The following is a 27,204-nucleotide window of genomic DNA, read 5'->3' on the forward strand; positions in this document are numbered from 1 at the left end:
ATGACATGGCTGATAGGAGTGTAAAATGGTTCAATCGCTTTGGATGACTGGCAGTTTCTTATAAAGTAAAAGCAATTCCACTCCAAGGTATTCACCCAAGAGAAATGAAACATGGCTACAAGAAAATTTACACAAGAAGGTTCACAGCAGTCTTCCTTTACAATAGATAAAAATATGAAACCAACTTAAATGTCCACCACTGGAAGAATGGATAAGTCAATTGTTATATTCATAAAACTGAATACCACTCGGCAATAAAAGAAACAAACTCTGATGTGTGCAGTCACAGGGAGGAATCTCAAAAATGTTATATTGAGTGAAAGAAGCCAGACCCACGCAAAAAAATACCTACTGAATGATTCCATTTATATGAAGTCCAAGGACAGACAAAGTAATATGATAGAAATCAGAATAGAAGTTGTCTCTGGGAGGTGGGGGTGGGAACTAACTAAAAATGGGCATAACTTTCTGTAGTGATGAAAATGTTCTATATTTTGAGTAGTGATTGTATAACTGTCAAAACTCACCATACTGAACATCAAATTTTTGTACACTTAAATTCTATGCATATATTACCTCAGTAACAACAACAGAAAGTACTTGTTTGGAACTCGGGGAGAAATAGGAACTTAAAATTAGGAAGTCAGAGAAAAGATGATGGTTGAAGCTCAGAGCAGAGGTAACCAGCGTAGTAGGTAACTCCTACTCAGAGAAAAGAAATAACGTAGAAGTGAGAATAAAAATGAGCTGAAGTACGACCGTGAGTAAAATCATTTTGACATCAGACACACACAGAGGTGCCTGTGACTGAGGAGAAGCTAGCAAAGAGATACGAAAACGGCAGGATCTCTTAACACCAAAAGAGAAGAGAGCTCGAAAGAGGAGGAAGTTGGCCAGTGATATGAAAGACCAAGGAAAGAGTCTAGCAAATCTGCCAACTGAAAGGTGGCCTGAGATTCTATTTTCTCTACAGTAAAATTTACAAACATGATATTTTCTAGACATTTCCTACTTTATTAATATTGAGTGTACGTTTTATTTCAACACTGTGGCAAGCTCTTTAAACTATACGACGATCCTATTACAAGAAGGATAATCTTATTTTCTCAAAATTTTAGATAAGAAAAATGAAATTTAGAGAAATTAAGTACATTGCTTAAGGTCAGTCGCATAGATATTAAGTGACAGAACTGGAACAGATTGATTCCTTAATCATCAATAGAGTATTCAATAGAGTATGCCTACTACTTACCAGGTATGAGCTAGAAGCTGGGGTACAATAATGAACAATTGTTTGGATGCTGCTGAAAGACTGCTGATGAGGATAGAAAAGTAACTGCTGAATTGGGCAATATGGAAGTCAGTGACGAAGTCAAAATGAGCGTTTCACTGAGTGACAGGAGCCACTGCAGAAGAGACTGAAGTGTGAATGAGAGGCAAGAAGTAGAAACAATGTGTAGGCAGGTTTTTAAAAAGAAATTTGGAGAAAGGATGTGGGATAAATAAAAGATTTTTCAAAGATAGAAGACATTAAAACTTGTTTGTATGCTAATGAGAACAATTCACTAGAGAGGAAGAGAATGATGCTAGAAATTGGAGAAGAGATGACCAAAAGAGCTACGGAAGTGAGGAGGGATGGTATCCAGGCATTTCCATTCACTGAGCAAAGTAATGATGCAGTAATGGTTCCCCAAGGCAGCCTGAGGTAGTGGGAAAGCACAGATGCTGCACTCAGGTAAGAGCCATATAGGTGGCAATGAAGACACCGTCCCTGGCTCAAAAGTCACCCCAACAGCAAAAGGATATGGTTCTGATAGTGAGAACTGGCCCCTGTTGCTTTGGCCCTTCCCCATCCACACTTAACGCCACCCTCCTCGGGCCTATGGTGATATAAATTTAGAAATGAGACTCACGTCATCCAACAATTTCCTTCCCTTTGGATCCATCTTAGAAAGTTCTCGAAATGCTTCATCCCCCACAAAGCAAATTTCATGTCCATCCTATACCAATAAAGGCAAAAAGAAATTAGGCAAAAAGATGCCTGAAAAGAAACCCCTGGTGTAGCCCGTCCCCTTCCTGAGTAATACTTACAGGGTCGGCCAGAATGACCACCTGTACTGTTGCTTTCCCTGGGGTATCCAGACTCACCAGGGGAGTCAGAATTTTCTGGTTCTCCCTTTTCATCAAGTCTTCTAAGTCTGGCAACTTGAAAACAAAAAGGAAAAGTGAACTATAGGTTACATACCATTCTGATGCCGTGGTCCTTACCAGCCCTAGAGGAATATCAGATCAACCACGAAGAACCCAGATGACACTTGTTTGATTTTATTAGACACTCTTGAAATAACTGTTGAACTTGATGCCAGAGACATATTCATAACGTACCTGAAGAAGGGGGCCCAAGGCTCTTTGCAGTTGCACTAGCCAGTCACAGAACTTAAAACAATAGATCTGGTACCAAACATTACCTCTTTTTTGGGGCAAGAGAAGGCAATTCTTCCAAAAGCTGATGCATGATCAACTGCACCCTTGATGCCCTGTAGCTCCAGCTTACACTGAAAAGAAATAAGAAAGTGGGTTTATTTTTTGGAAAAGGTTAAGTGGTAAAAAAAAATTCAGAGTACTAAAGGAATAAAATAAAAACTAAGCTATCCTCCTACTCTCACCCCAGAGGCAACCAGTCAGGGTTTCCTGTGTATCTTTCTAGACACATGGCATGCATATACCTTTTTTACACAAATGGCAGCATAATTTATACATTCTGTCCCTCGTTTTTCTCCAATTAATGTTACCATACCAGCCTGTAAAGACTCACCTCATTCTTTTTGATAACTGCACAGTAATCCATTTTACAATGAACCACAAATTACTAAACTATTCCTCAAATCCATAGGACATTTAGATTATATTTTGTTATTACAAATAATACTGCAACAGAAAACCTTGTACACAGTTCCTTGTGAACATCTATGAGTATGTCTGTAAAATAAATTCCTAGGAATAGATCTGCTAGGTCAAAATTCAAGGACTAAGTCATACTCAAATGCTAGGTTATTTTAAAAAAGAAAAAGATAAAAATACATATCATTACAGCATTAAATCTTGTCTACATCTCTTCTGACTCAGCAATTCCACTTCTGAAAGGATATAGCCCCAAATTTAAACAAAGGTAATATCTGGGCGGTGAGGTTATCACCATTTTTTTTCTTCTGTTTATCTGTTTAAATATTGAATCACTATGAAGAAATTATGGGAATAACCTTCATTTAACCTCATTTATAAGTCAAACTCAAAGTAACAGATTATTTCTCTCCAAGAACACTCACTTGGTTATCAGCATAACCCAGCAACGCTCTTTGCTTCTCTTCATCTTTTTCATAAATTTTCATTCCCAGTAGATTAGACCAGTAGTTCAAGGACTTCTGAAGATCAGACACTGCTAGAGTTACTTTTAATACAGGATCTGTAGGGTAGTAAAATAGCAGAAATAGATAGTTCAGTGCAATGAAATAGAACAGAAAAACCAAAACAGGCTCAGGTATACGTAAGAATTTAGTTTATGATAAGAAAGGGATTTTAAGTCAGTACAAAGGGGCACATTATTCAATAAATGCCACTAAAAGTTATACCTTTAAACTAAATGGCAAAATACATTCCTGATGGGTTAAAGGATTAAGTTTAAAGAATGAAACTATAAAAATACTAAAAACAGGTGATTATACAATTTTGGGGTGGAGAAAGTTTTTTTTCTTTTTTTAATAACCTGAACAAGATACAAAAACCATGAAGAAAAAGTGGTTAATTACGTGAAATGGAAAACTCCTAGACAATAAAAGGCAAAAAAGAATCACAACAAAAATTAAAGAATAAACAACAAAGTAAGAACTAGTTTTTGCAACATATATGACAGAGTCTTTAATATTTAAATCACCTTTAAACATTAACAGGAAAAGAAGAACATCCTAAGCAAAAGGCACAGAGCAGTAATCCACAAAAGAAAGAATTGGAATGGTCAATGATCATATAAAAAAAAGTTCAACCTCACAAACAATCAAATAAATTAGAATTAAAATAAAACATTTTGTGATAAAAAAGTTCAGAACACTGTGATAGTGCAAGAGAAAAATCACAATCATATAATTAATATCAGTAAAGTGTAAATTAGTCCACTTCTGGGCAACAATTTGACAGAATATATCAAAAGACTAAAAAATGTACACTGCTTTTGAAAGAGAAATCCCATTTTCAGCAATTAAAGAACTAATTGAATGCATGAAGGGCCTTCTGCACAGACATTCAACACAGTGTTGCCCATAACAATGAAACACTAGGGACAACACAAAGATCTGACAATAGAGAACTGTTTATCTTCCTACGATATAATATAATGGAATCTGAAAAAAAAAATTTAATTATATATTCACTTTTGAAAAAAGATTGGAATAATATACCCTATAATGTTAACAGTAGTTGTCTCCGGATATACAAGTACTGTTTCCTTTTTTTTTTTCCCCCCCATCCGTCTGGGGAAAAAAAAAATCTATTTTTTTAAAAAATGAACAACAATTATACCAAAATATTTAACATTATTGGAAACTTTTATATTATAAAGTGACTTTCTGAAGAGCTGTTCCAAGTCTATACCTGACTATAATAAATTCAATACATTCTTCCATTTTCACTGCCTTAGTCCCATTTGCTAGAATAGCAATGCCATGACTAAGGCAAGGTGTTTCCCACAGGTCTGTCCCTGGCAGGCCATTTTAGTTTTCCCTGTTCATTGAGAAATCAACAAATCCCAGCAGACTCAGAAGGGATGCAGGGGCAGGAATGGTAACAAGTGGGTGAAGCTACACAAAAAGTGAGTGATTCAAAGGAAGGATGGACACCAGCTAGACCGATAGATCTGACTATATTACCAACCAGAAATTAATGCCTTGGGGTAGTATCATTCCAAAGGACAAAAACACCTTAGGATTGTGGGGCTTTCCACTATTTATATATTGAAACAGGATTCGAGAAAAAATGTACAGTGGAATTAGTGGCAGGAGTTAAGTTTTAATGTTAGTATATAATGTAACCACCACCTATCAATAAAGTCATCATAAAAGTCCCTTAAACTATTAATGAAGTACAGAAATACCATCTCTCAGTAAGTCCCACAGCACCAGTCTAACCTTCCACAGTGGAACGGATCGCTCTGTCTTTTGCTGAGCTCCAGATAAGAAGCAAGTAGCATTGAACACAATAATGAGACTCAGTATGAGGGGCATCCGGGACCAGAAGAGGAAAGAGAAATATGCCTTCCATCTCAAGTCCACTTGGGGGCATATGTTCACTGAGTGAAGCAGAAAGCAGAATTGTCCTTGCTATTCACCAGTATTTTTGGGCAGAGCAGGTACCAGAATTTGCAGGAATTAAGTACACATATGATGAGGATGACTACTGTAAACAAAACACGTCATGCAGTTTCTTCCCTGCTCCCTGTGGCAGTCAATGTGGTGGGCACTATAGTTTCGAAGACTGACCCCAGCTGGAGAGATAGGATTAACTGGCCTAAGGATAATCCTATTTCTCTTGCCCATGAATGGTTCGGAAGCAGGCATGTGAATCCAATCTGACTAGGAAGTTTGCTGGAAGATTCTAGGAAAGTTTTGCTCTGCTTTTTTTTTTTTTCTCTGATCTTAAAAAAGAGCAAAAGGAAGTCGCTATTTCCCTCTCCTACCAGAAGAGAATGTAGGAGTATGCAGCCCCAACTGCTACTGGCACCCACCATACAACTGTGAAGGAAACTGGCTCTAGGAGAAGTGGACCCCTGCGGACAAAAGAATAGAAAGAGAAAATTTGGTTTCTTGATGCCACTTCTGAGCTGCCTCATCGACTAACTCCGAAATCTTTCTTACCTATAGAATGCCTGCTCTGTGAGCTAAAAAATTTTCTTATTCAAGCTAGTTTGAGTTGGGCTTTCTGTTATTCACAACAGAAAAAGCATCCTAAATAGCTACATTACCAGTAGAACAGAACCAATCTAGATCTCTTATAATTATAAGTTCTAATAAGAGAATATAATTTCTCAGAGAACAAATAACAACATTGGCTTGGGAAAGACATGTTACGTTAATACTGAAAGACTCCACAGAAGAAAGAAATCCAGTTCCCTTTCTCCTTCCATCAAAATGCCTTTAGACAGAGGGCTTTTCTTTGTATAATTTACCTGATTGAAGTGGACTGCGATTCTGCAGATAAAACTTATATCCTCCTGGGGCCTCAGTTTCAAAAACACCTTCTGCAACTTCATTGAGTGGCCACTCCAGCTTCCTGGCATTGCTGACAGCCTGGCTGGAAGCAAGTGTGATACCCTATGACAAACAACAATATCATCCAAGTGCATAATCACAACAGATCTTTTATAAAACAAGATAATGAGACAAAACCGCATCGCCTTTATATCATATCACTTAAGATTTAACTGGCATTCAAAGTTTTCCTCTAGTGGTTTTAAAGTAGGTTTTGGATGTTTTTCTCCCACAAAGGTTCCAAACTTTGTTGCATACCTGAAACTAATATAACATTTTATGTCAACTATAATTGAAAAAAATTAAAATATAAAAATTAAAGACTCTAAACTTTGTGAATCATAGGACAGAAATTCAAATGGCAGAGAAGTCTGATAAGTTTAATACCAAAGATAATCTAACTTTAAAGATCTAGTCAGAGAAATCATCTTACCTTGGCTCACCAGCTACCTACTAAAGATGTTTTGTTTTTATTTTTGCTTTTAAAACGAAAAAAATTTAAACCAATTATCAAGGCATTTCTTAATCTAATTAAAATACCTAAAAATGTACACTTAATGCCTTCTGATAAGGCCAGTCTCCTTTCTAGCTTAGATTATTGGAACAGCCTCTCTCTGCCTCCAGTCTTGTCAATCCGTTATCCACTCTGTGGCTAGAGTAAACTTCCTGAAACATACCCTACAGTTTTCTTCTTAAGACAGCAACCCTGTGTTGTTTTATCTCTGCCTAAAACTCTGAAAGGCCCAGGTCTGATGCCATGTCATTTCTGACTCCACCTCCTGCCATTTCCCCTCACTCTCTCTATTCTGGCCACACTAGCCTCCCTGTATTTTCTTGAACATGTCAGGAGCTGTTTGAGGGCTTTTGCACAGGCTATTTCTCTCTACCTGGAATGTTCTCCTCCAAGATATACACATGGCTAACTCCTTTATCTCCTAGAGCCTTTGCTCAAATGTCAGCTCCTCACTGACATCTTCTCTCAACACCGTACTTAAAACCAGTCATCTATTCCAGACTCCCAATCTCCCTTACTCTGCTCTATTCTTTCCTCATAATAATAACCACCTTTAAAATAACATATTATATGACTTATTTATTTAATCTACTTATAAATTATTGTCTGCTGGGCCCTGGACCTCCTCTTCAGCCACGTACAGATTTTTGTGTTTTCTTCACTGGTTATTCAAAGTTCCTGGAACAGTGCCTGGCACACAGCAGGCACTCAGTAAATATTTGTTACATGAATAAATACTCTAATAAATAACTTAATACATAAGTCATCTCACATGTTTGTTAACATATATGTAAACTAAATTCTTAGATGTAAAACTGCAAGGTCAAAGAGTAAACACATTATTTTGATACTGCCAAACTGAGGTTGTACCAATTTATACTCTTATTAGTAATGTATGAGAATGGCAGTTTTCCAACATCCTTCCTAACACGGTGTGTTATCATACTTTTTTATTTTTGCTAATCTTGTAGGTGACAAATGGCAGCTTAGAAGGTGAACATCTTTTTCAGTGTTTAAGAGACATTTCTAATTTCTTGTCTCTGAACTTTCTGTTCATAATTTTTGCCCTTTAAAAAAAATATATTGAGCCGATGAATCTTTTCTTTCTAAGGTATAGGAGTTCTTTATACGTATAGAAGTTCTATTTAACTGTTTCTCTTTTTGTTCCATGAACTGAGAAACCATAGAAGGTGCCTTTCATCATGAATATTTTACTATGAAAGTCTCTCAGCAAGATCCATTCTGGAGCAGTCAAGATGTTCTCCACCTAAATGATCTCTACCCACTGCAGTCCCACCAATCAACATTTGACTTGAGCCAGTTAAATGCTGATAGCACTAAGACAGTTTTGCTCTTTTTTCTCTAATTTAAACTTAGAGAGTAAAGAAGAGAACAGTGAGGAGAAATTCATACACTCGAATCAACAAACCCTATCAATTTTACTTCCCAAACATCTCTCAAATTCATCTACTTCTCTGAAGCTCCTACTTCTACCACGTTACTTAAGGAGCCACTAGTCACTTACTATACTCATCCTTTGAGCTAGTTTCCCCGTTTCCAGTCTTGCTCCCTTCCAACCTAATCTCCATGCTCTAGCCTGGTGGATTCTTGCACACCACAAATATCATGTCATTTTCTTGTTTAAAAATGACTTAATTCTGCTTTTAGAATGAAATCTGAACAACCTACTATGATGTGGTCCTAGCTTACTTCTCCAGTCTAAATCTACCCACTCCTTTCTTCACATACTAAGCTCCAGCCACACTGTGCTACTACTCACAGTTCTGAGTGCCATGCTCCTTCTCATCTCCAGGCCTGTACACAAGCTGAGGACACTCACTCTCCCACCCCAATCTACTTACCTAGCTCAGATGTCACTTCTAGGAAGCTTTCCCTAAACTCTTGCCTCTCCAGAAATAGTTTGTGAACTCCTCCTATGTGTTCCCACATCCCCTTGTTCTTATTCCAATCTCAGTGCTTATCACACTGTATTCTTGTTATCTCTTTACTTGTTTCCCCCACCAGACAAGAAGCTCCTTAGGCCAAGAGACATCCTTCATTCTCTGTTGTATCCCCAGGACCTAACAATGTACATGACATACAGTAAGTCACAATCACTATCTGTTAAATAAGTAAATTAGTGAGATACATGAAGAGATATGTAAAAATTATTCAATCTTGTTATGTATTTGGTTCCAGTGACAGTCTATTTAGCACAGAGTAACTGCTCAATAAATGCTCAATACTATTACTATACTAGGTGCATAATAACCTGAATTCTCAAATGAATGTGTTCTTCTCTTTATCCTTAAGACCTTCTCAGATTTTTCTCTGACTAGGACTGGCTGTAACCGCTCAGCCTAATAGGAACACTTCACTAGAGGGAACATATTTCTCTGGATGGTGATCAGGACCTGACTAGACCAATGACTCTGGTCTTTTACCTCTCGAGGTTCAGTCATTCCCCTAGAGGTGTCTTGTCTCCGTCAAAGCTGTCTTTAAGTCTTGAGTTTGATTCCTAAACACTGGGAAAACATTTCATTCTGAAGCCAGCTCTGAGACAGGGTACCCAAGCAGTTTTGTTTTAAATAGAAAACATCATAAAACTAATCACTAAATTGTACCCCACAGCCATCAATTCAGCAGTCATCATACCTAAAGCTGTAACAAAATGGTATTTACCATGAAGTCATTGCCAAGCTTGTAATCTCCGATGCCATAATTGTAAGTCAGTTCTGCAACAAAATGATCATCCTCAGGTCCAAATCCCACCATTGTTTTACTCCATTTCCCATCATAAGGCCTAGAAAAATATAAGTAAATGAATCCAGTGACCACTTCAGGCAGGCCTCCCCCAAAAAACTATTGGGACAGAGAGGTAGGCAGTCCCTTCTGGTCCTCTAAGTATCCATAAAGATGAGATGACCACAGCTGGTGCTAAGAGCAGTTGTGGACAATGCTCATGGGCCCCATCACCAAATGCTCCAAAGACCATCTGTCTGGCACTTACATGAGGGAAAGATTCATTTGTCTTTTCTTTAAAGTACAGGACAGAATCCTATAAACGCAGTCCTCTAAGCTGACCTTAATTTATTTTTTTGTATATGCATCAACAAGCATGCAATTCCCACGAGAACTTGGAATTTTCCAGCTTGCCTTGGCCATTAAGCTTAAGAGATACTTGATAAGACATTGTTTCATCCAGAAGATATACTTATTTGTGTTCCTGAAGTTGCCTCCCTAATTTACTGGCTCCTTAATTTATTCCATTGCCTTATACTCACTGTGAGAAACTGCTTTCTGTTCTCAAGTATTCAAAGTCTATAGGAGATATTAAGAAACAAGGTGTCATACCCATTACAGGCAGCTTTGCAGCCTTCTTCAAATTCCTCATGCCGCAGAATCTGGTAAAGAAATTATAATAAATTGTAAAGTTTTACTAGTACTGCACACAGCATATTTAGCACAAACTAAAATGTCAAAACACAGACATTGACATTTGTAAGGCTTACTTGTAAAACAAACAAAAGATAATAAGCTTAGTGTCTTTCTCAGTCTAGAAGTAATATAGGTGAGGAAGAATGCCTCGACACCAAGCACCAGGCAACCAAGCAAAGTTATGAAATCTATTTAAATTGAGAAGCAGTGCTGTGTAGTAAGTAACAAAAATGTAGCCTTCAGCACTAGAGAAGTTTGGAATTCCGGCTGTCACTTAGTAGTTGTGTTAACTCTGGGACCGTTAGATAATTTATTAAAGAATTTGACACAGAACCTAGTACACCGTAGGCTCTCAATGTTAGTTTCTGTTTTCCCTTTTGATTCTCACTTCTGCTGCTCTAGTTCAAGCACTCATCACTTCTCACAGACTATTAAAAATCATCTCTCTTGATCTCCTTCCTTAATATTACTGTGGATAAAAAAGATGCTCTATAAATCTGACAAGTCCAGTGACTGAAAGTAACCTCACGGGGTTATCTGATCATAAATTCCTAACCGAGCAGGTCATGGTGGGTAGTCATACCCCACGCATATAACTTCTTTAGTAAAAGGTTTATCTTTGTTCATTGTTTCTGTGCATCTAGGTTAACACACTTTTGCAAAGCCTCTTTTTCAGACCCCTCATAAGCATGACCACCCTCAAGAGAGTACATAATCTTGTTAACTATCCTGTAAGCCAATCCCCATCTTGCTTTCTCTCTCCTTCATGTAATCTTCCTTACGTTCCCTCCTTAATTCCAAATGTATAATAGATACTGCAAAACTCATTCTCCAGAGCATTTGTGATCTTGCTTCCTGGCATTGTTGTCAGTTTGGCTCAAATAAACTCTTATAAAAATTCTCTACAGGTTTGGACGTTTCTTACATCGACCACCATAAAATTATGTCCTTAAAGCGCAGCTCTGATCAATCATATCAGTGCCCTGTTCCAAAATGTAAGACAGCTCCCAATTTATTGGATACAAAAATCTAAATTCCTTAGCATAGAATTCAAGATACTGTCAGAAGCATCCCAATCTATTTGTCCTGATAACCCATCTCAATTTCAACTAAGTAATCTAAGCTAAAGACACATAAAATTAGTGATGTTTCCCAAACATACCTTAGCTTTGCATTGACTTTTCAGTTTTCCTTGTATACTACCCCCTCTCATCTTGGTCTGTGGAAATTCTATCTTTAGAGGTTAACTCAAATGCAAGGTCTTCATGAATTAATATCTTGACCACCCAGGTTGAAGTTAAATTTCTCCTTCTGTTTATTTCGATAATAGCAGCTAACACATAATACATATAATGTGTCAAATGCTACATATATAATAACGTGTTTAATCTTCACAATAACTCTTCAGTCTCATTAAGGGAGAACTTTCTGGTTTTCTGTCATTTACCAAATTTTGACTTTCATTACTGTTAGCTTTGTACAAATCCAACTCCCATTCCCACCCAGCCCCGGCCAGGAGTTTTAATTGAGGATAGACGTACAGGGTCATTTTTGTTTTTTGTCACCGAAGATCAACACAGCACCATAATACATGGACAATATATTTTTTAAACGACTGAACTCAGGGAACTCCCTTTGCACTCCACACCTTCTGCACTGTCTCTACAGTAAATTAAGTTTGCATCTCTAAAGCCCTTGCTTATCAGGAACTCCCCCAAGAGCTTCCACCAGTTTGTCACCCAGGTAACCGATGCAGATTAACAACTGCTCAGGGCTGGAGAGAGGCCATTTCAGGGTGCTGGAGGGGAGAAAAGGTTCTGACTTTACACTTAGATCTAAACTGTTAAGAGGAGAGCCGGAGCATTCACCCAGAGAGGCTGAGTATCCAAAAGAGACCATTCAAATCATCCGTGAGAGAAACAGAGTTCTCAATATACTGTTTATCTAAACCAAAACACTACAAACCGGAAGAGACTGAGTTATTGCTCATTGGAAGAGCATTAAATAACTTTTTACTTATTTACTGTCTTTCTCACTAGACTGGAATGTCAATGATTTTGAACGAAAGGACATGTGTAGGCACGTAGTTAGCGACTAATAAGCATGAGCCACTTTTCAAAGGCAATCTAACCCAACCAACGACCTGCAACGCTTCCCCAAGCTGAAAACCCGATAGGGATAATGGGGAGTCCGGGGCCAAGGTCCGACATCCGGGTTCTGGCCGAGATTCATAACAAACCCATTACTCCCTTCACTCTGCCAGGCGCGACTCAGCCGCCTGTGCCACCCTCGCACGTCGGCCCCCCTCGGCCCCGTCTGCACCTTCATCCCCAGGACATCACGATAGAAATGTGCCGTCTGGAAGCGGTTTCCCACTTTGAATACGAAGTGCAGAGCTCGGCGAGTCACCATGATCACCGACAACACACGCCCGTTAAGCGTATAGCGCCGCACCGCCCGCAGATGACGCACCGGGGTTGGTGTCGTCACTGGTTGCCGCGGGCGCGCTCTCGTGACGCAATCCGTAGCGCGGGGGAAGATGGCGGCGCTGGTGAAGGCCATGGGGTGGGCCTCCCGACCCTTGCTGCCAGTGGTCCAGACTTGGGACCTGGACGCGCGGCGCTGGGTCCGGGCGCTGCGGCGGAGCCCCGTAAAAGTACTGTTTCCATCCCGACAGGAGGTGGAACGGAAGCCCGATGCTGGGAAGAAGCCCAGGAAGGCGGCGGCTGAGGCCAGTACCCACGTGCAGCGACTGAAGCAGCCGATTAGGGTGCCCCCATCCCAGACGCCCAGCACCTGGGAAGAGTCGGGGCTTCGCTACGATAAGGCTTTACCCGGGGACAAAAGGCTAAGGTGATGTGCTTCTGAAGCTTGTCAAGTATTCCTTTTTCTCTCTCCGCCTCACAGCGGGAACTTAACTTCTTCCTTCCAGCTGGGAGTACTTCTTCCAGTACCACCCGCTGGTTTATCCGCGCCTGCCCTTTGTTTCTGTGCATCTAGGTTAACACACCTTTGAAGAGCCTCTTTTTAAAAGGTGGGAAGAATAAGTAATTTCCTCGGAATAAGTCAGTTTTATGTCTTTTAGAACTAGGTGTGTCTCGGTGTCAAGGATGTTGGCAATTACTGGTCTTTCTGTTTCCACCCACAGCAGTGTAATGACAATAGTTAAGTCCAGGCCGTTTCGGGAAAAACGAGGGAAGATCCTGCTGGAAGGTCGCAGGCTGATTGCAGACGCTCTGAAGGCTGGTGCTGTGCCACAAGTTTTCTTCTTTAGTCGTCTGGAATACATAAAGGAGCTGCCCATTGATAAGCTGAAAGGTGTCAGCCTCATTAAGGTGAAATTTGAGGATATCAAGGATTGGTCCGACCTAGTAACACCACAAGGAATAATGGGTCAGTGGTTATACAGTGTCACTAGAAGTAGAAACCTAGGATTATTTGTTTATACTTGTGTTAGGGCAACAAATTTTATTTAAACCAAGTTAAAAATGTTATTGCCAAACTTTTATTTTTTAAGACACCCAGAAAAGTACAGTTCTCAAAATCTGTGCATATTATAGTATTTTTAGTGGAAACTGAAGCCAGAGTTGTTTTTGTTTTTGTCAATAGTATTATGGCTCTTTATAGTCCTAAGGAGTAACTACTGTTCCTCAAACTTTATGTTTTTAGGTCACTTCTTTAACCTTTAATGTCCAACTAAATAAGAAAATGTTTACCAAAAGATTTAGCCTTCCATTTCCAAAACTTATACCAGTGTGGTGATACTTAAGATTGACACCCTCTTATTCTAGAAGCAGGTCTGAGCAGTAGCCTGCAATTTATTGCCTTGTTTAGCTCACTGAACAGGAAATCATTTGGTTGAATCTATCTTAAGGTTTTAAGTAACTGATGTCTACAGCACTTAGAAAGTTTCTTCTAAACATGGAAAGACTAAATTCTTTATATCTTTTCACAATAGAGTTATATTTAAGATCTGAAAATTGAATAGTAGTAAGTCTAGAGGTTTCCCTTGGATAGTAAGGGACAGTTAGGGCAGGATGTGTTATCTTCAAGATTCTAATGTTTAGGCCAGGGCCTCACAAACCAGTAATGCATATGTATTCCTTATGTGGGCTCACTGTGCAGCTATTAGTTGGGAAAGAAAATTCTGAGGACCATCTCTTATTTCTGTAACCCAACAAGTAACAGGGATCTGTGTCTTTGTGCTCAGAACTCTCCCCTAGATTGGGAACCTGGACTATTAAAGTTTTCTACGCTAAGTAACTGTACTCTTATTAGCTATACCTCTCAATCCCTACTCCATGCTCCAGTGAGAGTATCACTCATTTTTACCACATTTGCCACTTTGGGCATGTGTGCTAACAATGACCAGTGTATCCTGGACTTCTGTGGGCCCTTCATCATTATGACTGCTTTCATCATTTCCTGACTTTTCAAACTATATAATATTTAGCTTATCCTTATCATGTTTCCTTCAGTTTTGAGGAGTGGGGTAAAGGAAGAAATCAATGAGATGTAGCACTACCTGTCAGACTTCAGGCACATCTCTAAAATCCAGTAATGTAAGTAAGTGGAGCCTCTATAAGTATTGAGTTCTCATCACTACCACCATTCAAGTAGAAGTTAAAGGATTTCTAAGGTTCCCTGACCCACTGAATGCTCTTGTGGCTATCTGTGACTCTTAAATGCAGGATCTTATTATAGCATACAGATGCCCGATGCCATTCTGTTGTCTTCATTGATGGGGTTGGTACAGGAATTTATGCGTTCTTAGTGTGAATAAACTGAATAGCCTGTGGGGAGGGCAGTTTGGCAGTACCTATTAACATTAAGAGTGCACATACACTACCTATTCATTTTACTTACAGGTGTTTTTCCTAGGGAAATATTTGAACATTTGCACAAAGAGTCATGCAGGGATGTTTATTGTAGTGTTGTTTATAATAGGGAAAATTGAAAATAATAATGTCAGTTGGGGAAGAGCTAATAAATAGATGTGGTACGTTCATGTTACAAAATAACATGCAGCAGTTAAAATAAGATAGCTCTGAATGTATTGACATATATGTTCTCTAAGACAGATTATAGAGTTAAATAAGTAGATTACAGAATAATACACAGAGTATGATTTTTTTATGTAAAAGAAAAAAGCACCTGTATATGAATAGATGTACATGTATGTAGATAGATGCACAGAACAAGTTCTGAAAGGATACACTCCAGCATTGAACAGTTTTGCAGGGGGTCACTGGTAGGACTTTATGTTTGAATTTTTTCAGTCAGAATGTATTTATTACTTATGTAATTAAGAACATAGAAAGTGATAAAGAACCGAAAAATCAGATTATTCCCCATGTCCACATCAGACAATTGAACCTCCTATTTTGTTTCTTCAGGGATTTTTGCTAAACCTGACCATGTTACGATGACATACCCAGAGACTCAGCTTCACCATTCACTGCCCTTATTGTTGATTTGTGACAATATCCGTGACCCTGGAAACCTGGGGACAATTCTGAGATCTGCTGCTGGGGCAGGCTGCAGCAAAGTATTACTCACCAAAGGTAAGAGCACGTGTGACTGGGTGGATTGGGTGGCCATTTGTCAGTGAGCTGGCTCTATAGGCAGACATGCATGGGTTTGAATCTTGCATCTGCCCTTTATTAGCTATAGGTCAGTGAGCAATATTCTGTCAGTTTCCTTATTTATAAAGTGGGTATAGTAACAGAATCTACCTGGTTGGGTTGTTTTGAGTACTAAGTGATATGATGCACATAAAGTACTTAGCACTATACATGTACTGGCTCACAGTACTTCAGCACATGTGGATTGTCTTTTAAAATTATTTTGACATCTGCTAGGTTACAAAAGAAAGAACTTAAATCAGGGAAAGAAAGTGATGCCAATTTTAACGCTTGGTTTTAAGTCTTTTACTTAATGATCTCGAGTTCCCAAATTGTTGGGCATATAAGACCTTTGTCACTCTTGACATTTTGAATCCTGTGAAAAGAATGCTGTCACAGTGTGATGTTTCCTTTAGACCCAGGAGTCCAACACCCCTCAACACAAATTAGCCTCATTACGTTTTTTTTTTTCCCTCCTCTCATCAGAAATGGGGATTAGTAGGCTTGGCTCTAAACAGATTTGCCTCACAGTTGGTTGAGACATGCCTAAAATTCCTATTACAACTTAAGGGGAGAGGATCATTCATCAGAAACACTCAAGCTACTCACCATTCAATGTAAACTAGTAGTGGCACCCATTGCTGAGACTTGCCTAAGTTTCTCCTTTTAACTCTTTCCCCAAGCACACCTTGTCCAAGCGCATTTCTCTGCCAGCGTGAGAGCTATTATTAGTACCTGCTTCCCCACCCCATTGTTGAGGGCTCTGAGAGGTGTTGTTTTGAAAATGTGCCTGTATAATCCAAGCAGTAGTGGTTTTCTCATTGTTGCTGGTGGCTGGTGTGTAAAGAGTAGGAAAAAGTAGGGAACCCTTGGTGTGCTGCCCAGTATCTAGGACATGAAGATGGGGGATTTCATCTTGCCCTGTACTCACTACCAGTTAGGGGGGTCACACTAGATGGCTTGCCTCATGAGTCTGACCCCTCTTCTAAAACTAACTTGTAATGAGGAGACTTGTGCTAAGAAGTCAGGGGAGGATGGTAGATTTGTGGTGCCCTGGTCTTACTCTCTTCCAGCCTGTGATCTTGGGAAAGGCGAAGTGTCTGCCAATGCATAGAAGGGGTTGGGCTTAGCACGTGCCTATACATAAAAGAATGATTTTCAGCCTTCTTATTATGGTGTAAGAGCAGGGGTGTGTGTGTGTGTGTGAATGACAAGGCCGTTGCTTTGGTTCTCCCTGGATTACTCAAATTGCCACTAATCTAATTTTCCCATCTCTGGTATCTTTCCTGTTCCAATCCAGATTCAACATTGAAGCCAAATGTGTCTTTCTAAATCATAAACCAGATTCTGTCACTGCTTTAAAATCCTTCAATGGCATTATACTGTCTTTTAGATAAAATCCTAAACTCCTCAGCCTGGCATACCCAGCTTCCTTTAAATTGGTCTTTGCCTGCCTCTCCTCTTGCCTCCCACCACACCCTCACCCATTAATTGGCCTGATCCACCTTACTTACAGTTCTTGGACTGTGGCATTCTTCCCCCTTCTGTAACCTTGTCCTCTGCCTGGGCCTTGCTCTACCAAGATCCTATTTTTGAAGATCCAATTCAGTGTCATGTTCTCTGGGATGTTTTTCCTGATAGCCCTGCTTTGTACAAGGGTTTCCTGTTACCCTGTTCATGCTTTTATATTATGAGCTCCTTGAGGTTAGAGTCTTTAATGCTCTTTGCCTCTCCTGTACGGTGTCTGGCACATGTGTGTGGTAATTGTTGAAAGGATGAATAACATGTTTCAGCTTTAGCAGGAACTCCTCCTGTAGTCCCTTTGCTGGACACTGCCATTACTGGGGAGGCAGAGGTGCCAGCTATCAAGGCTACAATAGGACATTTTTTTATATCCTAATCTAGAACTAATCTGATTTACTCCAAAGTCCCCTCATTTGAGATTTGTAATGTTGGTTGGATCCTGTTATTTTCTAGGCTGTGTGGACGCCTGGGAGCCCAAAGTGCTGCGGGCAGGTATGGGTGCGCATTTCCAGGTGCCCATTATCAACAATCTGGACTGGGAAGTGGTGCCCAGCTACTTGCCCACCGACACCCGGGTCTACGTGGCTGACAACTGTGGCCTTTATGCCCAGCCCCAGAAGTCCAATAAAGCCAGTGACTATGGTTGGATGTGTGACCGACAACTTTCAAAGTTTCACAAGTATGAGGAGGAGGAAGAGGATCCAGAAACTGGGGACAGTAAAGGCTGGCTCCCTGAACTTGAGGTCCAGAATTACGACTTGGACTGGACAGAGGCACCAGCAGCTGTGGTCATAGGTGGGGAGACCCACGGCGTGAGCCTGGAGTCCCTGCAGTTGGCTGAGAGCACTGGGGGCAAGAGGCTGTTGATCCCTGTCGTGCCTGGTGTGGACAGCCTGAACTCGGCCATGGCTGCCAGCATCTTACTTTTTGAAGGGAAAAGACAACTGCGGTTAAGGGCGGAACACTTGAGCAGAGACAGGAGTTACCACTGAGAGGGGACATGGCAGTCAGTCCTTGGTTTGAGGTTGTCTCCAGTTCCTCCTACATTGTTAGGAGGTTGGTAGAGTTGGTTACTAGCTCTCAGGCCAAATTCAGGAGGCAGCAGGTAGGGTGATGCTATTGCATGGTTATTGGGAAAGTAAGAGTTCCCATCGATTTCTGCTTATCCTCAAAAATAACAAAGGTCAAAATCCTTATATATATATATATAAATATATATACACATGGGCTACAGGTGATGGCATTCAGTAGCTAGTTGGTTTTTCATTCTGGCTGTGTCAGTCTTTGCAATTGTTTGTTCAAGTCTTGATGTAAACAGCCACTGTATACGTGTAACACGATCCACCCACCCCCCCACCCCATTTCTGGTGAAACAGCTGGCGTTATGCATTCGTAGCACCTCTGCAGATATCTTTTTGAGGACTCTGTTCCAAAAAGAAGGAAACGGTTTTAAAATCTTCAGCCTAATTCTGCATCTTGTCAGGAAAGCCATACCCTTCTTTCTAGTTTCCTACTGTCAGTCTGAATTTATATTAACACTTTTGGTTAAATGTAATGACTTGAGTTCCTTATTTACATTAATCCCCTCTCCCCGCCATATAGAGGAACAGAACCTGCTTGGAATATGCCAACATTCCTGGCTGCTATGTAAACAGAGGGCTCCTTCGATGGGAGAGAGGCTGAGGCTCTGAGGATGAGAACTTGGGGCCCTTGGGCCCACGACCCTGTAGCAAGACCCTGCTGTTCTTTTCTCAAACCCCCAGGGAACCAGGGCAAGCTAGATCCTTACCTACCAGGTGCTAGCTGGGATGTAGCCAGAGACACAAGGGCAAATGCAGGTGGTAATCACTGTTTTAAATCACTGTGGGAAGGGTGTGGGTGGGACTGGAGTATGGGACCTATTTCAAGCAATGCTTTTGCAACCACAGGTTGGAGTTGAGGATGACACTAACTGTAGTTTTACCACATCCCTCCCGTACAGTGGTTCCTATAATGGTTAGTATTCCTTGGGAGCCCTTCAGCTGCTCATTCCGGGGAGGTCAGGTTGCCGGCATGTCCAAGAGAAATTGCAGCCACCCTTTCTTCCCCATCAGCTCCCCCAGCTCCCTGGTAAAACTTCCTCTCAAGAGAACTAAGAGAGCAAGTATGGCTTGTACCCAAAGTGGCAGGGTGGGATTGCTTTGGTATGTTTGAGGGGAGGGGTTTTTGCAGGAACAATCTCTGGTTGGCTATGCTCTCCCAGGCTGACCAGCCAGAGCCATTGCTCTGGTGCCCCACTCTGGTCCAGGCCTGCCCAAGGCCCCACACAAATGTCCAATGCAAATGGCCGCAGGTTGTTCTTGAGACTGTTAGCTTTTAGAAAGTAGATGAGCCCACAGCCTTTCTAGTGTGCTGAGCCCAGAAAGGCTGCGGCCTAGCCTGCCAGCTAGCTTCATAGCCATAATGCTAAATCTGGGAGACAGCCCAGAGAACTGTACCCCTTGAGTCTATTGACATTTGGTCTCAACACCTTTGGAAAAGTGCTAGAGAAACAAGTCATCAAAGGAAGCTCATGCCTTTCTGGCATGAAACCAGTCTCTTGCAATTTTTGTCCCTGGATTACTGTTCCTCCTGATATTTGTTACAAAATAAGTCAATGAAAGAACAATAAACCCTTTACCTTGTTCTTGTTCAGAAAAACAAAACAATGCAAAACAGCATACCTGGCAAGTAATTCTAAGCCTATTTTATCATCCTGGGGTTAAGACGGAAAAGAAATTTACATCCCATTCTTGTTATAGTCCATGCCTTGTGAGTTCCTTTTGTATTTTTGTGGGTATGATTTAACAGGGGAGGACAAATTTTTTTTTACTTTAAAATGACTACAGGGGAAGCAAATGGTAAAGTTGTTTGCTGAGTGATATTGGAAAATCACTATCTTGAATTCTCAATTTTGAGGCCAACATTTGCTCTGTCACCATTTATCCCAGGAAATAATAAGAACTGAGCAGTATATGACAAGCAAAACACTGCTTGGCTGAAAGAGCAGCTGTCAGAAGGTCAACCAAGCTGCCCCTTGCCTTTATGTTGAGCATAGCTGTAATATGATTTTTGCCACAAGGTGGCAGCCACGCCTCAAAACCACTCCCAACCCCGAACAGGGATGGGGATTTTTCTTGGATTTAAATTACTGAAAAAAGGATGGAGTCAAAAGTCTCTCTCCACCACAGGGCATTTTGCAAGCCATTTGTGTTCAGAGGTGCTGAAGGCAGAGACCCATCGAGTTGTCACTGATTCGAGAGAATCTGAAGTATAGGAAGGCATTAGACCAAAAATTAAGAAAATGCACAGAAATGGGGAGTGGCTGCAGCAAACAAAATTAATGTAACTTTCCCCTTTGGGGTCCTCTGGGAAAACAGCTTTGGGCAAATGCTGATGTCCTCATGCCACACCAAGAACCCTCTGCCTCACCCTTGGCTTGGAGCTTCAGGGCAGGGAGAGCTGAAACTTCCTCTTTCCCCAGTCACAGCTGCCAGCTCCTGGTTACAATCCATCATTAAAGCCCAGAAGATGAACAGACCTCAGGACTGGTTCCACCTGGGTCCTACCACTTGCCCCAGGATTAACAGCAACACCAGATATCACCACCATCTAAGCTGAGTTGCTTTCAGCTCCACTTTTGTCACTCTGCCACCAAAGACCTCGGTGACAGCACCTCACCCATGCATGGTACCATGGCTAGTGCTGAAAACTACCAGTTGCACTGCAGTGCCTGAATCCTCCCTCTTGGCTGAGCCACCTCTGCCCTCCTGTAGGAGCAGACCTGACTGGCTCACCTTTAAATTTTTTTTTAGGAAACACTCATGTAGACACCTTTAAACTCCAAGGTCTTATTTTGTCTATTTTCATCAATTAATACACAAAGGTAATAAGCTAGAAGCCAAATTAATGAATGAGCCAGGATGACTGCTCTGGATGTCTTAGTCTCTGAACTAAGTTGCCATGTTACATTGAAGCAGCTGCAAACAATCCTCGCTGAAAGCCTCAGGAAGCTGGGGCTGCTGCTCAAAGGCCGAGTATGGCTGAGGAATCTGAACACATGGACAGTATCAGTTTTGTTACTGCATTTGTTTTGTAGGAAAGAGTTTTTTTCATTTGAAGCCTAAGAGTTAGTTGGTGAGGGCCATCACCAAAGCTGCTGCTGCTGCAAAATGCAAGAAGGGAACAAAGGTTGGGGAGGCAACATGGCTGCAGCAGGGTCTGGCCTCCCAGCCTCCCTTGTACCTCTTTAATGGGAAATGAGGGCAGATACTGACTGCAAGCTGGCAGAGTAGCTCTTGATTGGTTGGGCACTCCCATGTCTTCTGATGTCTAAAGGTTTATTTTTTGGCCCTGGTCCTGAGATCATGCCTCCTACTATATCTATCCTAGTTCTAGCCTGTATGGGTGACTCATTTGTGTGGGGCACGAGCACCCACAAATCCAGACTTGAGGCTGTCTCTCCTTTGGGCTTCCCACTGGCCTGTGGGCCTGGGGACAGAGGCTTTCATGTCTTGGCACATTATTTAATGGAAATCCAACAGTCCCTCAGAACAAGTCCTACCCAAATCTAATAATACATTTCCTGGCATGGGAGAGACTCCCAACACCAAGGGAGGAGACATACTTATGCCTTGAAAATGAAGCATATTTACTTCATGCTTTCACATATAAGGTGTGCCCAGAGCATCCTAATGTTATATTTCCCCCAGAAGGAGAAATGCCAGCCACAGAGCAGACCGAATATAAAACCTTTTGTTTCCTGGAAAATATTTCATCCTTTGCACATGCACTATTAGCAGGAATAATGAAGCTAATAAACAACAGCTATTTGTCCCCAAAGAATTCTCCCTTGAGCAGCCTGCCTGGAGGAAAGCAGGGGGTGCTCTTGTCCTTGTTGGTATCAGCAAAGAGGGATGTGGGCTAAGTGCTCACTTCCACACAGCCATTTCAGGGCGAACTTGAAAGATCCTGGAACTTGAAAGATCCTGGCCTCTGGTTAGTTGTCGGTTCACACTGTAGCACCCAGAGAGAAGCTGTGAAGGACATGGCTGAGCCTCCCCACAGACTACACAACAGTGGTGTCCCAGTCCTACTGCGTAAGCACGGGCCTGCCCAGGCTGGCCAGAGGAAATGACACTGACTAGAATGTGTGCACACCCCTCCTTGCATGACTGGAGAGGCCTGGGCCAGACACTCGCTCACGTCTTTCCCAGCGCTACAATGCGAGTGTACAGCATTGTCACACGTGCACGCACACACGTGGTTTTCTCCCTAAGGTGACAGTGCAACAGCTTATTAGATCCGGTGGATCTGTTCCTGGACCATATCCTACTTTGTGTTTACGTCATTGCAGAATTCAGTTTGCTGCCCCAGAACAAGGCAGCAGAAGGAGAGAACAGCTTTTCAGTGTCTTTAATTAGGCAACAGGAAAAAACAAAGTCTGGCTGAAAATTACCACTGGAAGCTTGGCTGATGCCAGAAAAGCAGTACTGGCTCCCTGTGCTCAGATAAGTGAGAGCTACTGATTTCGAGGACACACTCTTTGAAAGAAACATAGCAGGCAGCCACCTCACTCTTGGAAAGGAAGCTAGTTTTCAGTCACCCACTGGCATTTGCAGCTGCCCACTGTAATATCAATGCAAACATATACCCTTTATCTTAAGCAGATCTTTATTGTCAGGGACAGGTAAAAAAAAAAAAAAAATCTCACCTCTTGTGAAAACAGGCTACAACGGGATCTGGAAGTCATCGAGGTGAACACAGACCTGGAACCCCAGGGTGGCATTTTTACAACCGCCATCCTGCCTCAGCCTGCAGGGCTTGGTTCCCTTAGCTGCCTTCGGAAGCCCTTGAATGTGCCACAGCTGGTGTTTTAACCTGCTTCCAATTAGCGACAAGAATTTTAAGGTATTTTAGAGATGCTTAGTGGAAATTAAGAAGCCACCCACTTCGTCTGCATCAATAACGTTTAAGATCCCTCACACTATTGAGACGTGGCTATTTCGTGGGCACTGGGGTGAAGTGATCCTCCTCCCGCATTCCTCCCCCCAAAGTCACCACTATATAAAACTAAGCACCTTTTTAGTAAACATTCTCACTGATCTTCACTAACCTACACGCCTACTCTGAAAAGAGAATTTTGGAATCAAGAATCTAGTTCACATTAGTGGCAAATAGTTCAGTCAGCCCTGTGCAAGACATAGGAGGATCACAAATGACTCCTCACTGGACTTCACCTTCTGTCTCAGAAGATAAGCTTCTAAGAGAGACCACTTTTTGTTTCCTCCAAGGTCATCCCAATATAGGGCATAGACAGAAACCCTGCCCCCTGCCCATCTTCCAAGCAAGGTCAACCTTGTTCCCACATCCATCCCACCCCACAAAGGAGACACTGGCAAGGTTCCCAGATGGGCCTCTAGCCCTAAGGTAGAAGTCAGTTTGAGGGTCTCCAACTATTTTCCCATTCTGCACAGGGAGATCCATCTGGGTCTTGTGTTTCCCTACCTGTTCTTCTCAGGCTTCAGAGCATCTGCTCCATTGTAAGGAGGGAATGAGTATGAGAATCCACAAGCATGTCTGTAATCTGAGAATCTACCCCCAGCAAGGGCAAGTTGAACCAGGAGAGATGGAGGCCTGAGCTCTGGCTCTAATTCAAATGAACTTTCTAGCTTCTGGAAGATGTGATGGGTGACTGTGTTAGGTCTTGGAGTTCTCAAAAATTCTGATGCATAGCTCCCAGGTATCCAATGAAAGTCAAGAGGATCTGATATGTCCCCCCCACCCATCCCACTGTCCACCTCCTAAGAGCACAGCACCATAAGCAAAAGGTTTTTGTTTTTAAGGACAGAAAAGGCCAAGTGGTTGATAACGTCCAGAGATGCCTGCTTTATTTCTTACTAGGTGATTGCATTTCAGGCTGGTGACATCGAGTAATAGTCTAATTGCCAACTAATTTTGTACCTCTGAACTACAAATCAACAATTCAATTTGGCAAGGAGCAATGGTGTTACAGCTAATTGGGGGAGCTGGGTTTTCCAAATAAATGATCTTAGTTGGCAGAGTGCTGTGAAGTGGAGCCAGGGGTAAGGCCTGGAAGTGTTTTAAAGACTCTGACATCTGGCTGGCTGAGATAGGCTAAAATCCTGAAAGTCCCCAGGCAAAGCCCTCTTTCCCAAATCCTTAGTACACAGGTGCTGAAATTTTCCTTTTTGTAGTCAGTTCAGCCCAAATAAGAAGCTGAGCTACCTGGGTCTAGCTAAGTGGCTCCAAGGCCTACTCTTTATCAACATGTCCTCTGCCCTTACTTATACCCTGGGGCACAGCTCTTTCCGCAGCTTCTTAGGAAAAAGCTAGGCTTCTGGTAATTTCTTGTCTCTTTTTAATTCTGCTTTAAAAAGAAAAGGGAATGGCAGGGGTAACCAAAGGTGGGCACTGCCACCTCACCAGAGCTCCAGCGGCCCTAGGCCCAAAGCTGGGCTGAGTCAGAGGTCTGCACTGGTGAGGCAGCGTTCCTTCAAGAACCAGGGCCAAGTGCATCTTCTTGGGACGATGTCCAAGGGGAAGAATTTATTAACAAAATTCCAAGCTAGTAGGGGCTGTTTGTATGAGAAGACAGAAACTTAGAGAAGGCCAAGATCAAGGAAGAAAGAGAGATAAGGAAGGAATGAGAAGCTCTTATCACATGGTAGGAGCTCAAAGTAAGCAATTCCTATATGAATCATTACCATAGCTACTCTTTTTCTCACCAGAAAAGAACACAACCTTCCTTTGAGATCCAGATAGTCCCTGCCTAAGAACTGACTGACAAGCTAGTGTTTTGCCCTCAGACCAAGACAGACTAAGTCACCTAGGAAAGGATGTTCCCACCAGCAGCTCCAAGCTGAGGCCTAATGAGGCTGCAGCCCTTTCCCAGCTCCATCTGTGTCACTGAGCTGAGTCGGCTCTGCGTGTGCATGCTGACACCAGAGGCAGAGCCAGAGCACCAATGCGCTGTCCCTTCACGCCCACTCGGCAGAACACCCTGGAAGATACTTCACCAAGAGCTGGTGACTAAGAGAGTGATGCAGCCCCAGCTCTGGCCAGGTTACGGCAGCCCTGTCAATCCCAAGCAGAGTCTCCAAACATGGTGGGTTCTTCTGCTGCTGAGAGGATGCGCACCCTAGGGTGCTAGCTGAGGAGTTAATGCAGAAAACAAGGCACCACAGAGAGGTTGGACACTTGGGTTGTGTGATTCAGGACACGCTGGAAAAGTCCATGGGCGGAGGGAAGGAAGGGAAGAAGGAGGAGGAGAAGACTGAGTTTTAAATAACGTCTCATGAGGCCGGAGCCCCACTAGATGGGCTCTGGTTTGAGCTTTTCTGCTAGGAAGTCATTCACAAAGGCCTCCACAATGGCAGGGGTGATCTCCTCCACGTCCATCACGTACTTGGCCCGGGCTGACATGTCCAGAATGGTGAGCAAAGGGGCAGCCTCGGGCAGGTTGGTGTAATCTCGCAGGGAGTCAGTCATGTCATCCTGGAAGTCACCAGAAGGGAGAGAGAACCAGTAAGTTTTCAAGAATCAGTAGAGAGTCCCCTGGGTCTAGGTTCCCCAGATGGCAAAGAATGGAACTCATCCATCATCATCCTAAAGAGCGGGCCCTTTCCAGGAAAGATGGGCTCTGAGAACGGGGAGCAGTGGACCCTGCCCTGCCTTGCAGAGAAGGAGGCTGGTTCATAAAATTGTCTCTGCATCAGCCCAATCTTCCAGGCAAGTCTTCTTTATTAGCATGAAGGTAACTTTTCTGTGTCCTCTGCTTTGTAAAAATGTGACGTCCTTTGATTACTTACTTCTGCAATCAACTCTGAATCATTTGCAGCCCCATTGTGGATTACCCGAGGCCCATCTGGACCTCAGCTCCGGAACGTTTTAAACAGAACTGCCCCCACCCCACCCCTGTGGTTTCAGGGGGCAGGAGCCGCACAGCCAGCCTGGAAGACAGGGCTAAGTACTACTGAAGTTTGCATGGGGCGCTGTATTTATCTGAGCAGGAAGCTGGCCCTTTATCATATATTCCCAGCGACTGTCCAGATGAATTCCCCTAAAATCAGATGTAACCTTATTAAGTATAAAGGCAAACATGAAAATCCAAAGACAGGAGACAGATTTGCAAGGGAGCAACCATTTGAGATTACCTTTTACGCTGTCAATCCTTGTTTGGTAGGTAACAGAAAATGATGTCTACATACCCATCCAAAGGAGATCTCACACTAAAATATGCAATATTCTAAACTGAATGAAAAGACATGAGTTGCCCTGCAGAGAAAAGGCGTGGGGTATTCCTGGCCTTAAATGCCAGGAATGCATAAACTATACAGCTCACCAGTTTCTGAGACTAAAAACATTCATTTCTCAAAGGGCAAATCTTTAGGAAGATTATTAGTGTTCGCATTATTTCCCCCACCCCAGAAACAGCATGTACTTCCCAGCAGGTGCTGGGTGATTCAACATTCAACACTGTTCACCTAATTCGGGCCCTCCATACTGGTTAATAAACAATCTTCATGATAAACAGAGGGAGACACCTGGACAAATACTATACATTGAATTCCCATTGCCTCCCCTTCCCTCTCCCTCTGAGCAAAACACAGGTAGATGAATTTTAATGTCTGTTATCAGGCTTCAGAAGGGAAGATTTCTGCCTGCCAGAGCAAATAGGATCTAGACAAACTAGGGGTTCCCCGTGGCCCTGGTGGAATGTGAGAGGGCAGAGTTCTGCACTCAGAGCCGTTCAGTCAGTGCCTGATGT

The 27,204-nt window shown here is 42.1% G+C and overlaps 3 protein-coding genes across 7 annotated transcripts in view; 1 reads left to right on the forward strand and 2 right to left on the reverse strand.

Annotated features, from left to right (window-relative positions):
* Positions 1 to 12,734, reverse strand: part of GLOD4 (glyoxalase domain containing 4) — an 18,810-nt gene extending 6,076 nt beyond the window's left edge. The window contains exons 1-8 of the mRNA XM_011359898.2: positions 12,571 to 12,734; positions 10,165 to 10,214; positions 9,493 to 9,613; positions 6,215 to 6,359; positions 3,327 to 3,463; positions 2,469 to 2,555; positions 2,092 to 2,205; positions 1,914 to 2,000 (exon numbers count right to left, since the gene is read on the reverse strand). Of these exons, the coding sequence (XP_011358200.1) occupies positions 1,914 to 2,000; positions 2,092 to 2,205; positions 2,469 to 2,555; positions 3,327 to 3,463; positions 6,215 to 6,359; positions 9,493 to 9,613; positions 10,165 to 10,214; positions 12,571 to 12,660 (831 nt within the window). The 5' untranslated portion in view covers positions 12,661 to 12,734. The remainder of the gene's footprint in view (positions 1 to 1,913; positions 2,001 to 2,091; positions 2,206 to 2,468; positions 2,556 to 3,326; positions 3,464 to 6,214; positions 6,360 to 9,492; positions 9,614 to 10,164; positions 10,215 to 12,570) is intronic.
* Positions 12,735 to 12,784: 50 nt separating this feature from the next.
* On the forward strand, positions 12,785 to 18,951 carry MRM3 (mitochondrial rRNA methyltransferase 3). 3 transcript variants are annotated; one of them, XM_011359900.2, is made up of 4 exons: positions 12,785 to 13,101; positions 13,397 to 13,641; positions 15,645 to 15,812; positions 17,850 to 18,951. In XM_011359900.2, the coding sequence occupies exons 1-4, from the start codon at positions 12,788 to 12,790 to the stop codon at positions 18,386 to 18,388; spliced, it is 1,266 nt and encodes a 421-aa protein (XP_011358202.1). In that variant the 5' UTR covers positions 12,785 to 12,787; the 3' UTR covers positions 18,389 to 18,951. The 3 variants fall into 3 exon arrangements, with proteins under 3 accessions (XP_011358202.1, XP_023386301.1, XP_023386302.1); XM_023530534.1 differs by lacking the exon at positions 12,785 to 13,101 and adding an exon at positions 14,727 to 14,810 and having other exon boundaries at positions 13,447 to 13,583; XM_023530533.1 differs by lacking the exon at positions 12,785 to 13,101 and having other exon boundaries at positions 13,398 to 13,583.
* Positions 18,952 to 24,275: 5,324 nt separating this feature from the next.
* Positions 24,276 to 27,204, reverse strand: part of NXN (nucleoredoxin) — a 142,663-nt gene continuing 139,734 nt past the window's right edge. For all 3 annotated transcript variants that reach the window (XM_011359899.2, XM_023530536.1, XM_023530535.1), the window contains one exon: positions 24,276 to 25,931. In XM_011359899.2, coding sequence (XP_011358201.2) covers positions 25,749 to 25,931 — 183 coding nt within the window. In that variant the 3' untranslated portion in view covers positions 24,276 to 25,748. The remainder of the gene's footprint in view (positions 25,932 to 27,204) is intronic.

The sequence above is a fragment of the Pteropus vampyrus genome, unplaced genomic scaffold (genome assembly GCF_000151845.1).
Source record: "Pteropus vampyrus isolate Shadow unplaced genomic scaffold, Pvam_2.0 Scaffold50, whole genome shotgun sequence".
Classification (NCBI taxonomy): domain Eukaryota; kingdom Metazoa; phylum Chordata; class Mammalia; order Chiroptera; family Pteropodidae; genus Pteropus; species Pteropus vampyrus.